This window comes from Phacochoerus africanus, chromosome 10 (genome assembly GCF_016906955.1).
Source record: "Phacochoerus africanus isolate WHEZ1 chromosome 10, ROS_Pafr_v1, whole genome shotgun sequence".
NCBI lineage: Eukaryota > Metazoa > Chordata > Mammalia > Artiodactyla > Suidae > Phacochoerus > Phacochoerus africanus.
The window spans coordinates 40753850-40767587 of NC_062553.1; the positions used below are offsets into that span (position 1 = coordinate 40753850).

The 13738-nt window shown below is 38.1% G+C and overlaps 1 protein-coding gene across 1 annotated transcript in view; it reads right to left on the reverse strand.

Annotated features, from left to right (window-relative positions):
- Nucleotides 1-13738, reverse strand: part of CHIC2 (cysteine rich hydrophobic domain 2) — a 52401-nt gene that overhangs the window by 18688 nt on the left and 19975 nt on the right. The window contains exons 2-3 of the mRNA XM_047799623.1: nucleotides 11992-12046; nucleotides 11694-11849 (exon numbers count right to left, since the gene is read on the reverse strand). Of these exons, the coding sequence (XP_047655579.1) occupies nucleotides 11694-11849; nucleotides 11992-12046 (211 nt within the window). The remainder of the gene's footprint in view (nucleotides 1-11693; nucleotides 11850-11991; nucleotides 12047-13738) is intronic.

A 13738-nucleotide genomic window follows, 5' to 3' on the forward strand; every position in this document is an offset into this window, starting at 1 on the left:
CCTAGCATGGGAACCTCCATATGCAGCAGGAGCAGCCCTAAAAAGCAAAAAATTAATTAATCAATTAAGTGTAGTACAGCAGAAATTGACAGAACATTGTAAATCAACTATAATAAAATAATTTTTAATTAAGTGTATTTATGTTCAAAGAAACTAAAGCGATATTAAAAAGTATAACTATATGCTGCACCTACAGCCCTTAAAAAAAATGAAGATAAAAGGACATCTACAGAGAGACAGGATTAAGATCATGGAACAGAAGGACTGGAGCTCAACTTCGCTTCTAAAAACAACAAAATTACAACCAAATGCTGAGCAAACTTCAACCAAATGGACTGGAACCTTTGAAAAGATATCCTACTCCAGAAGACAAAGAAGAGAGGCCACATCAAGAGGTAGGCGAGGGGTGATTACACAATATAAGCAACCCCATACCTCCTGGGTGGGAAGCCCCACAGACTGGAAAGTAAGTGTATCACAGAGACTCACCTACAGAAGTGAGAGTTCTGAGCCCCATACCAAAATCCCACACGTGGGGATCTGGTATTGGAAGAAAGAGCCCCTGGAGCTTCTGGCACTGAAGGCCAGTGGGGCTTGTATGCAGAAGTTCCACGTGACTGGGAGAAACAGAGACCCCATTCTTAAAAGGCGCACACAGACTTTCACATGTATTGGGGTCCCAGGGCAAAGCATGGTCTCCATAGGAATCTGGGTCAGACCTGACTGCAGTTCTTAGAGGACCTCCTGGGAAAACAGGGGTGAATGTGGCTTGTTGTGGGGGAAGGACATTGGAAGCAAAGCTCTTGGGAATGTTCATCAGTCTGCCTTTCTCTGGAGGTGGCCATTTTGGGAAAATCTGGCCCCACCCATCAGCACTGAGAAGCCCCAGGGCAAACAACAATCCAGGTGGGATCACAGCCCCACCCAGGCTGCCTAAAGACCACCCAAGCACACAGCTGCCTCTAATCTCATCCAAAGACAAAGCCCCACCCACCAGAGCAATAGGAATCAGCTCCACCTACCAGTGGGCAGGCATCAGTCCCTCCTATCAGGAAGCCTACAACAAGCCCCCTTACCAACTTCAGTCCCAAGGGGGGCAAGACACCAGAAGTGAGAGAGGCTACAACTCTATTATCTGTAAAAAGGTCACCAAACCAAAAACCTATGCAAAGGAAAAGACAGAGAACTATAACTCAGGTACGGGAGAAAGAAAACAACCCCAGAATAACAACTAAGTGATCAGGAGATTCTCAGCCTCCAGGAAAAAAACTTTATACTGTTGATGCTAAAGATGATGCAAGACATTGGAAATAAACTGGAGATAAAGATGGATAGGTTACAGAAAACACTGAGCAAAGAAATACAGGATATAAAACTTAAGCAAGAAGAGATGCAAAATACAATAACTGAAATAAATATTTCATTAGAAGCATCCAACAGCAGAATACAGGAGGCAAAAGCAAGGTGGAGGAGAGACTAGTGGAAATCACTGATGTGGAACAGAAAAGAGAAAAAACATTGAAAACAAATGAAAAGTCTCAGAGAACTCTGGGACAACGTTAAACACACCAAATCTGTATTACAGGGATGCCAGAAGGAGAAAAGAGAGAGAAGGGGACAGAAAAAATATTCCAAGAGATAATAGTCAAAAACTTCCCTAACATGGGAAAGAAACCATTCACTCAAATCCAGGAAGCGTAACAAGTACCACTTAAAATAAACCCAAGGAGGAACACCCCGAGACAGGTATTAATCAAACTGACCAAAATTAAAGACAAAGAGAAAATCTTGAAAGCAGCTAGGGAAAAGAAACAAATAACATACAAGGAAACAGTTATCAGCAGACTTTTCGGCAGAAACTCTGCAGGCCAGAAGGGAGTGGCATGATATACTTCACATGATGAAAGGAAAAAACCTCCAACCAAGATGACTTTACTCAGCAAGGCTCTCATTCAGATTTGAAGGAGAAAACAAAAGCTTCACAGATAAGCAAAAGCTAAGAGAATTCAGACACACTAAACCAGGCTTACAACAAATACTAAAGGAACTTCTCCAAACAGAAAAGAAAAGGCCGCAACCAGAAACAAAAATACAACAAATGACAGGGCTCACCAGTAAAGGTATATATACAGTAAAGATATGAAATCATCCATGCACAATTATGGCACCAAAATCAGAAATCATGAGGAGGGCATAAATGCAAGACACTGGAGATGCACTTGCAATTAAGAGACCAACAACTTAAAACAATCTTGTATTCTATACAGACTCTTATATTAAAACCTCAGAGTAACTGCAAACCAAAAATCTACTATTGATACACAAACACATAAGAAAAATCAACTCAAATACAATGCTAAAGACAGTCATCAAACCACAAGAGGAGAGAGCAAGAGACGAAGGGAAGAAAAAAGAGCAACAAAAACAAATCCAAAGCAATTAATGAAATGGCAATAAGAACATACATATCAATAATTACCTTAAATGTGAATGGAATAAACTCCCCAACCAAAAGACGTAGACTGGCTGAATGGATACAAAGACAAGATCCATATATATGCTGTCTTCAAGAGACCCACTTCACTTCTAGGGACACATAGAAATTGAAAGTGAGAGGATAGAAGAAAATTTCCATGCCAACAGGAATCAAAAGAAAGCTGGAGTAGCAATACTCATATCATATCAGACAAAATAGACTTTAAAATGAAGACTAGTTTAAGGGACAAGGAAGGTCACTATCTAATGATCAAAGGATCAATCCAAGAAGAAGATTAACAATTTTAAATATCCACACACCCAACATAGGTTCACCACAATAGATAAGGCAACTGCTAACAATCTTAAAAAGAGAAAGCAACAATAACACAATAATAGTGGGGGACATTAACATCCCATTTACAGCAATGGACAGATCATCCAGACAGAAAATCAATAAGGAAACACAGGCCCTGAATGAAGCATTTGACCAGATGGACTTAACAGATATTTATACGACATCCCATCCAAAAGCAACAGAATACACATTCTTCAGTGCACATGGAACATTCTCTAAGATTGACCGCATCCTGGGCTACAAATCAAACCTCGGTAACTTTAAGAAACTTGAAATCATATCAAGCATCTTTTCCGACCAAAACACTATATGACTGGAAATCAACAAAAAGGAAAAAACTGCAAAAAACACAAACAGATAGACACTAAACATGCTGCCAAACAACCAATGGATCACTGAGGAAATCAAAGAGGAAATTAAAAAATACCTAGAAGCAAATGACAACAAATATATGACACTCCAAAACCTATGGGATGCAGCAAAAGCCGTTCTAAGAGGAAAGGTTACAACAATAGAGGCCCACCTCAGGAAACAAGAAAAGGCTCAAATAAACAACCTAACTTTACATCTAAAGCAGCAAGAGAGAGAAGAGACAAGACCTAAAGTTAGTAGAAGGAAAGAAATCATAAAGATCAGAGCAGAAATCAATGAAATAGAAACAAAGAAAACCATAGAAAAGATCAATGAAATGAAAAGGTGGTTCTTTGAAAAGGTCAACAAAAGTAATAAGCCCTTAGCCAGACTTATCAAGAAAAAGAGAGACAGGATTCAAATCAATAAAATTAGAAATGAAAAAGGAGAAGTAACAACGGACATACCAGAAATACAAAGGATCATAAGAGACTACTATATGCAACCGTACGCCAATAAAACAGAAAACCTAGAAGAAATGGACAAATTCTTAGAAAGCTACAAACTTCCAAGACTAAACCAAGATGAAATAGAAAACATGAATGGACCAATCACAAGCACTTAAATTGAAACAGTGATTAAAAAACTTCCAGGAGTTCCCGTTGTAGTGCAGTGGTTAATGAATCCGACTAGGAACCATGAGGTTGAGGGTTCGATCCCTGGCCTCACTCAGTGGGTTAAGGATCATGGTGTTGCCATGAGCTGTGGTGTAGGTCGCAGACGCGGCTCGGATCCTGTGTTGCTGTGGCTCTGGTGTAGGCCGGCGGCTAGAGCTCCAATTCGACCCCTAGCCTGGGAAACTCCATATGCCCCGGGAGCGGCCCAAGAAATGGCAAAAAGACAAAAAAATAAAATAAAATAAAATAAAATAAAATAAAAAACTTCCAAAAGGAGTTCATGTCATGGCGCAGTGGTTAACAAATCCAAGTAGGAACCGTGAGGTTGCGGGTTTGACACCTGGCTTTGCTCAGTGGGTTAAGGATCCGGTGTTACCGTGAACTGTGGTGTAGGTCACAGACGTGGCTCAGATCCCACGTTGCTGTGGCTCTGGTGGAGGCTGGTGGCAACAGCTCCAATTTGACCCCAAGCGTGGGAACCTCCACAGGCTGCGGGAACAGCGCTAAAAAAGTCAAAAAGACAAAAACAAAAACAAAAACAAACAAAAAAAAAACCCAAGAAACGTCCAACAAACAAAAGTCCAGGACCAGATGGCTTCACAGGCGAATTCTATAGAACATTTAGAAAAGAGCTAATACCTATCCTTCTGAAACTATTCCAAAAAATTGCAGAGGAAGGGATACTCCCAAACCCAAAACCACCATCACCCTGATATCAAAACCAGACAAAGATACCACAAAAAAAGAAAACTACAGGCCAATTTCAATGACAAACATAGATGCAAAAATCCTCAACAAAATACTAGCAAACCGCATCCAACAATACATTTAAAAGATTGTACACCATCATCAAGTGGGATATATCCCAGGGATGCAAGGGTTCTGCAACATCCACAAATCAATCAGTGTAAAGCTCCACATTAACAAACTGAAGAATAAAAACCATATGATCCTCTCAAGAGATGAAGAAAAAGCCTTTGACAAAATCCAACACCCATTTCTGATAAAAACCCTTCAGAAAGTGGGCACAGAGGGAAACTACCTCAACATAATAAAGGCCACAGATGACAAACCCACAGCTAGCATCATTCTCAATGGTGAAAAGCTGAAAGAATTCCCGCTGAGCTCAGGAACAAGACAAGGACGTCCGGGCTCTCGCCACTACTCTTGAACATAGTTTTGGAAGTCCTAGCCACAGCAATCAGAGAAGTAAAAGAGATAAAAGGAATCCAAATTGGAAAGGAAGAAGTAAAACTATCCCTATTTGCAGATGACAGGATACTATACCTAGAGAATCCTAAAGACGCTACCAGAAAACTGTTAGAGCTCATCCATGAATTTGGCAAAGTCGCAGGATACAAAACTAATACACAGAAGTCAATGGCATTTCTATAGACTAACAATGAAAGAGCAGAAAGAGAAATTAGGGAAGCAATCCTGTTTACCATCGCATCCAAAAGAATAAAATACCTAGGACTAAACCTACCTAAAGAGGCAAAAGACCTGTACTCTGAAAACTATAAGCCACTGACAAAAGAAGTCAAAGATGATGACACAAATAGATGGAAAGATATTCCATGCTCTTGGACTGGAAGAGTCAATAGTATCAAAATGACTATACTACCTAAGGCAATTTACCAAGGACATTTGTCACAGAACTGGAGCAAAATATTTTAAAGTTTCTTTGGAAGCACAAAAGACCCAGAAGAGCCAAAGACATCCTGAAAAAGAAAAATGGAGCTGGAGGAATCAGGCTACCGGACTTCAGACTATACTACAAAGCAACAATCATCAAAACCATGTGGTACTGGCACAAAGACAGACATACAAATGAGTGGAACAGGAGAGAAAGCCCAGAATTAAACCCATGCACCTACAGCCAACTCATCTATGACAAAGGAGGTAAGAATATACAATGGAGAAAAGACAGCCTGTTTAATAAGTGGTGCTGGGAAAACTGGACAGCCACATGGAAAAGAATGAAATTAGAACACTCCCTAACACCTTACACAAAAATAAACTCCAAATGGATTAAAGACCTAGATATAAGACCAGATACTATAAAACTCTTAAGAAGAAAACAAAGACCAAACACTCTCCAACATAAACCACAGCAACATCTTCTCAGATCCATCTCTTAGAGTAATGACAGTAAAAACAAAAATAAACAAATGGGACTTTAATAATTAAACTTAAAAGCTTCTGCACAACAAAAGAAACCCTAAACAAAATGAAGAGACAACCCACAGAATGGGAGAAAATCTTTGCAAATGAATCGACTGACAAGGGATTAATCTCCAAAATTTATAACCTCCTCCTACAGCTCAATACCAAAAAAACAACCAACCCCATCCAAAAATGGGCAGAAGATCTAAATAGACAGTTCTCCAAAGAAGACATACAAATGGCAAAAAAACACATGTAAAGATGTTCCAACATCACTCATTATGAGAGAAATGCAAATCAAAACACCATCAGGTACCACCTTACACCAGCCAGAATGGCCATCATCAAAACGTCTTACAAACAAGAAGTGCTGCAGAGGGTGTGGAGAAAAAGGAACCCCGTTACACTGTTGGTGAGATTGTAAATCATTGGTGCAACCACTGTGGAAAACAGGATGGAGAGTCCTCAGAAAACTACAAATAGAACTACCATTTGATCCAGCAATCCCACTCCTGGGCACCTATCCAGACAGAACCATGACTCAAAAATACACGTGTACTCCAATGTTCACTGCAGCACTAGATACAATAGCCAAGACATGGAGACAACCTCAATGTCCATCGACAGAGGAGTGGATCAAGAAGATGTGGTATATATACACAATGGAATATTACTCAGCCATTCAAAGGAAAGAAATCATGGCATTTTTAGCAACATGGATGGACCTAGAAATTATCATGCTAAGTGAAGTCAGTCAGACAATGAGACACCAAATCAAATGCTATCACTTGCATGTGGAATCTGAAAAAAGGACAGACTGAACTTCTTTGCAGAACAGATGCTGACTCACAGACATTGAAAAACTTTTGGTCTCTGGAGGAGACAGTTTGGGGGGTGGGGGGATGTGCTTGGGTTGTGGGATGGAAATCCTGTGAAATTGGATTGTGATGATCATTACACAACTACAGATGTGATAAAAGAAATACATAAAAAATAAAGGCAAAAAACAAAACAATAAATAAATTAATTAAAATAAATGGGCCATAGATCTAAAAGTAAAACACAGAAGAGATCATAGGAGAAAAATGTTGTGATTCTAATTTAGGCAAAGAATTCTTAGATGTAACACCATTGTGGCTCTGTGGGTTAAGAAACTGACATAGGGTCCATGAGGATGCAGATTCAATCCCTGGCCTTGCTCAGTGCGTTAAGGAATCTGCTTTGCCACAAGCTGTAGTGTGGGTCACAGATGCGGCTTGGACCCAGTTTGCTGTGGCTGTGGCACAGGCCTGCAGCTGCAGTTCTGATTTGACCCCTAGCCTGGGACCTTCCATATGCTGCAAGTGTGGAGGGTTTTTTTTAAAAAAAAGGAGTTCCCATCATGGCGCAGTGGAAATGAATCCGACTACGAACCATGAGGTTGCAGGTTTGATCCCCGGCCTCGCTCAGTACGTTAGGGATCCGGTGTCGCCATGAGCTGTGGTGTAGGTCGAAGACGCAGTTTGGATCCCACGTTGCTGTGACTCTGGTGTAGGCTGGCTGCTACAGCTCTGATTAGACCCCTAACCTGGGAACCTCCACATGCCGTGGGTGCGGCCCTCAAAAAAAGACAAAAAAAAAAAGATATGACACCAAATGGACAATCAATTTCTTAAAAATTGGTAAACTGGACTCATTCAAAATAAACTTTTGCTCTGCCAAAGATAGAATGAGAATGAAAAAACAAACTACAGACTGGAAAAATATATTTGCCAAGTTACATATCTGACAAGGGACTTAATCTGAACATATAAAGAACTCTCAAAAAGCAACAGTAAGAAATAATAACTTAAAAATAGACAAAATATATGAATAAATACTTTAGAAAAGAATGAGTGGCAAATGAGCACATTAAAAGGTGTTTGCATTACTCTCATCAGTCATGAGAGTAATGCAAATTAAGACCACAATGAGATGCCATCACATCTATCAGAATGACTAAAATTTCTAAAACTAACAATACCAAGTACTGGAAAGGATGCTGAGCAACTCTCATAAATTGCTGCTTGGAATATAAAATGATATAACTACTCTGGAAAACTGTTTGGAAGTCTCTCCTAAAATTAAGCATACACTTACTGTAAGACTCAGCAATCCCACCCATAAAAATTAAAATTCACATTCACAAAAGTTTGCATGTGAATATTTACAGCAGCTTTATTCAAAATCACCAAACCTGGAAACAACCCAATGATTTTCAGTTGGTGAATGAGTAAACACATTGTGATACAACCATGCAATGGGCTACTACTCATCAATATAAAAAAGTAAACTATTGATAAATGAAACAAAACAGATGATTCCATATGCACTACCTGAATGAAAGAAGCCATACTCAAAATGCGTATACACTGTATAATTCCATTTATAGAACATTCTAAAAAAAGCAGAACCATAGGGATAGAGAACAGATCGATGTTGCCAGGATTTCAGAGTTGAAGGGACAGAAAAGGGAAGTTCTTTGGAGTGAAAGAAATGTAATGTATCTTGATTACACAACTCCATGTGTTTGCCAAAAATCATAAAACTGAATATCAAAAAGAGTGAATTTTCTTGTATGTTAAATAATTTTCAAAAATAGACTGCAGTAACTAAGGCAATTTAGAAGGGCTAAAAACAGTAATAGAACAGATTAAAAATAAGTTTTCCAGAACAAGACCAGTTCATAAAAAGGATCACTCAGTCGGGGATTGGTTTCAAAGGCAAGGCAGATAATCTAGTTATCCAAACTACTGAATACTGTTAGGAAGGTGAAAATGCTAAGCTGCGAGTTTGCCTTTGGTCCTGATTTGCCTTAGAGTCTGAGACAATTCTAACTGTATAAGAGGATTCCACATCACAAATGAGGACAAAAGAGACGTTCAGAAGCTTGCAATCTGGCAGGGTTTTAGCTTTTATTTATCCCACTACCTCTAAATCAAGGGTTCTTAACATGAAATATCTAGGTAGAATTCTAGGAGTCCGGGAAAATGGAGAGAATAAAAATTCATCTTTAATTTCACTAACCTCTAACTGAAATGTTGTATATTTCCTTAGATTATGAATGTATGCAACTAACCAATAAACAGGACCTGTATCTTTAACATTCATAGAAATCATAGATTTTTCCTATCACATCATATTACCATGCAATCCCCTGCATGCATTGATAAAGAATTATCTAGGGAGTTCCCGCTGCACCACAGTGGGTTAGGAATCTGACTGCAGCAGCTCAGGTTCAATCCCTGAGCCCAGGACAGGGGGTTATAGACTCCAGGGTTGCAGCAGCTGCAGCATAGGTCACAACTGTGGCTTAGATTCAGTCCCTGGCCTGGGATTTTCCATTTTCCGTGGGTACAGCCATTAAAAAAAAAAAGAAAGAAAAAAATATTTATAAATCATATATTTGAGGGGTGTTAGAATTTTGATAACTATATAATTGATTTCCTTTATAATCCTATGTATTTGATTTTACAAATTTAATATATACTAAACCTCTCCAAATCAAATAAAAAACATTATTCTAAGAAAGGGTTCATAGGCTTCCCCAGACTATCGAAGGGTCTACAACAAATAAAAGGTCAACCCTGCTCTAAATTATCCTGCCCCATCTTACAAAGCACTCCTTTTTTCAGGGCCTCTAATGCCCTTCATACCTGCATGTAGAGTCACTCTCTCCAATGATTTAATAGTTTACATCCACGACAGGTAAAGGCAGCTTTTTAAGCAGTAACTGCATTTGTTTACGCTCGCTGGATGGTAGTCTATATAAAATTAAATCATATATATACACACACACACACACAAAGAGAGACTTTAGTGTAATATTACAAAGTTGAATGAAATGTACTTTCTGAAACCACAGACTGAAATAAGCTAAAAAAAGTCAATATACTTTATGTCTCAAAAAGGAATTTAATGAAAGCATCTGGAAAATGATCTTATTACCAAGAAAGTGTGGAGAAGGGCAGGAAGTTTATTTTTGTTTTCTACATCCAACACTGTGCACACATTTCAACATCTTGTTTACTCATTTAAAAAGTAAAAAAAGGAGTTCCCGTCGTGGCGCAGTGGTTAACGAATCCGACTAGGAACCATGAGGTTGCGGGTTTGATCCCTGCCCTTGGTCAGTGGGTTAACGATCCGGCATTGCCGTGAGCTGTGGTGTAGGTTGCAGACGCGGCTCGGATCCTGCGTTGCTATGGCTCTGGCATAGGCTGGTGGCTACAGCTCCGATTCGACCCCTAGCCTGGGAACCTCCATATGCCTCGGGAGTGGCCCAAGAAATGCCAAAAAGACCAAAAAATAAATAAAAAAAATAAAAATAAAAAAATAAAAAGTAAAAAAACAGGATCTCAAAACCTTCAGAAACAAAAATAACTATATCGCAAAGGTTTCTACAGTAATAAAACTCTGATTCTTTGGGTTAAATAATAGTAAGCTGCCAAGCAAGTGAGACTCAGCAATCATTTAAACAATGGAAATGCCTGAACAGTAGAAGCGAGTGAAGGGACCTAAACTACAAAGAGCTACAAATGCAACAGAAACCAGATTTTAAAAAAAACTATGGTAGGAAGATCATCTGCTGAGAACTATGGGAAAAAAGAAATATTCTTGGAATATAAAAAAGTAAATATTACAAATATTACAATAAATATTACAAAATTATATTACAGAGGCAATTATCTACTTCCTATCAATAAAATGCACTAGTTAAAATTTGTTTCCAGTAGAAATATATATCCTGTTTTATAACAAAGAACAAACATAAGCTTTGCTTTTCCATATTTCCTGTTATTACTGGATGATAAAATGAAATGTAGTCACACAAACTATTCACTCAATTTCAACATAATGGTAGTTCATTTTTATACATATAACTACCATTTAATTTTTAAAGCTTTTTAACAAAAATATAACACATTCAATCTATACTAATTTGCCATACCTTTACCCAGATCTTGGAAATTTCCTACTATAAAAAGTCAAAATTATTACTCTTTAGATCATTTTTATGATTACAGGATTAGTATGTATTCAGCAAAACTTGTAAAATACAAAAAAAAAAAATTCTTTAAGAAAACAGAATTCTCCACAATCTCACCAATTACAAATAACAATTACCAGATTTTATTTCTTCCATTGGTACTGAAATATCAGTAATAACGTTTTAATCAATATGCATTAGGTTCTTACTTTGAACTATTTAGCTAAAAGCTTTACAAACTATTTGATCTTATCCTTACAACAGTCCTATTCAAGTAGGGAGGTAAATACTGTCATTTTACAGATATGTTAACTAGTTGAAAGAGGTTAAGAAACCTGCCTATGATCACAGAGGTAAGCGGTATACCTGAGCCCAACATTTTCAATCACTAATTATACCATAATGTATAGAGAGCATGCTGTATTCCATCCTGACATAATGTGCTGTATCATAAGAATCATAACTATAATTTTTAGATAGCTATTTCATATAGCATCATGTGGACATAATTTACTTAATCATTCCTCTACTGGATTAAATTATTTTTCTATGGTATTCAGAATAGTGTGACTCATTCAAAACAAAAAAATAAAAACCAGGTAAGTGCAAGATCTGACATGTCTACTTCTAAATTTAAATTAAAATATATAATTCAACTTACTCTTTTACTGAGGCAAATAACTGGCCACATACTGCAACCTAATGTGCAGCAGCAACAAAGGCAGCCACAAAGTAGCCAACGTACATTAACAGGAAGGTTCTTCTTAAGACAACTGTTAACTCTGTTGATGCTGGCTTTAAATTCTTCAGGAGCTACCTAAAGAAGAATTTTAAGAAATAACACTGCAATATTAATGTGAATAAATATGTCTCATTAGCATAATTTTTTCTAATTTGTTAGGAAAAGACTTTAGTTCTAAGGCATAAAAACAATACCTAAATAACCAACAGATACTCACTTTTCCAGTTAAAGAAGAAGGGAATTCTGATTCAAATTTGTTGCTCAGTCCAAATCTGTTTTTAAAAAAAGAAGAAAAATGTTATTATTACATGTCATTGTTGCAAAGATAGACTATCTTAGTCAAAGGTCAAGTAAATAGAGTGCAACTTTATATACAGAGTAACAAAGTTTGAGACATAAACTTAATTAGCAATTTATGAAATGTAACAAGCAATTTTAGCAGCTGAACCAAAGCTTTTATATAAGAGGCTAAGACTGCAGAAAAATATGACTTCTTCGGAACTATCTTTGTAAGCCAAATATTAATGTAATAGAAAACAACACAACTGCCCAATTTTGTCAAAATTACTAAGATTCTTTCAGGAGTTCCCGTCATGGCTCAGTGGTTAACGAATCCGACTAGGGACCATGAGATTGTGGGTTCGATCTCTGGCCTTGCTCAGTGGGTTGGGGACCTGGCATTGCTGTGAGCTGTGGTGTAGGTCGCAGAGACGGCTCGGATCCTGCGTTGCTGTGGCTCTGGCATAGGCTGGCAGCTACAGCTCCAATTAGACCCCTAGCCTGGGAACCTCCATATGCCGCAGGAGGTTTGCCTCAGGGTGGCCAAAAAAGAAAAAGCGGTTGATTTAATTTGAGCTACTGCCTATACCTTAAAAACTAACTTCAAAGCATATTATTTTAAAAGATGACTTTATTCCTAGCCTTAAATGTTATTGATGGAGATAGGCAATGGTTGTGAATTTGAACAAGTGTCCTTGGTACACCTAAGCAATAAAAGCAGGAGAAGAAAAAAATGTAGGGCAAAGTTGAAAAAGAGTAGAGAAAACAAGGAGAGAAGAAATGGAAGAAAAAAAAAAGTAAGGATTGGCAAAGTACTACCAACAACTGTCCTATCTGGTTACCACTCAATACCTATTGTCAGTCCATTCAATATCTGAAAGAAAATGTAGACACGTGCTACATCTATCTCTCTTCCTGTTACCTAAAAGCTCTTGTCCCAAATCACTGTTAAAATATTCGTGGCTTTGGAATTGATAAAAGATTTAAACTATTTTCAAAGAATAGCAAATATAACAAGATAAAACACATTAAACTTAACCTATTTTACTGTTAACCTAGTATAAGTTTACAAGTCTACTAATATTTGGAGAAAAAGAGAATTCATTCGAATCAAACTACTGAACAACTTTTATGTAATGCTTCATGATCACAAGGTCCTACAGCAAAAGGTTTATACAAAATTTTTTGGAGTCCTGTCATGGCTCAGTGGAAACAAACCTGATTAGCATCCATGAGGATGCAGGTTTGATTCCTGGCCTCACTCAGTGGGTCAAGGATTCAGCGTTGCCATGACCTGCGGTGTTGGTCACAGATTAGGCTTGGATCTGGCTTGGCTGTGGCTGTGGGGTGGGCCAGCAGCTGCAGCTCCAGGTCGACCCCTGCCTAGCCTGGGAACTTCCATATGCCACACCTGTGGCGAAAGGAAGGGAAGGAGAGAGGGAGGGAAGGGAGAGAGAGAGAAGGGAGGGAGGGAAGGAAATGTTTTTAAGAAAGCATGCACAAGGCCAATTTTTATTTTTAGATAATTTGAGGTAATTTTGAAAGTTCTTATAATATACGTGATAAAGCCCTGGAAAGGGACTGCAACTTACTCCTAAATGGAATCTTGAAATAGGCTTGTTTTACTCATATCCCATCTACTTCCATTTCACTGTCACCTCATTTCTAAACCTACAGCCAAAACT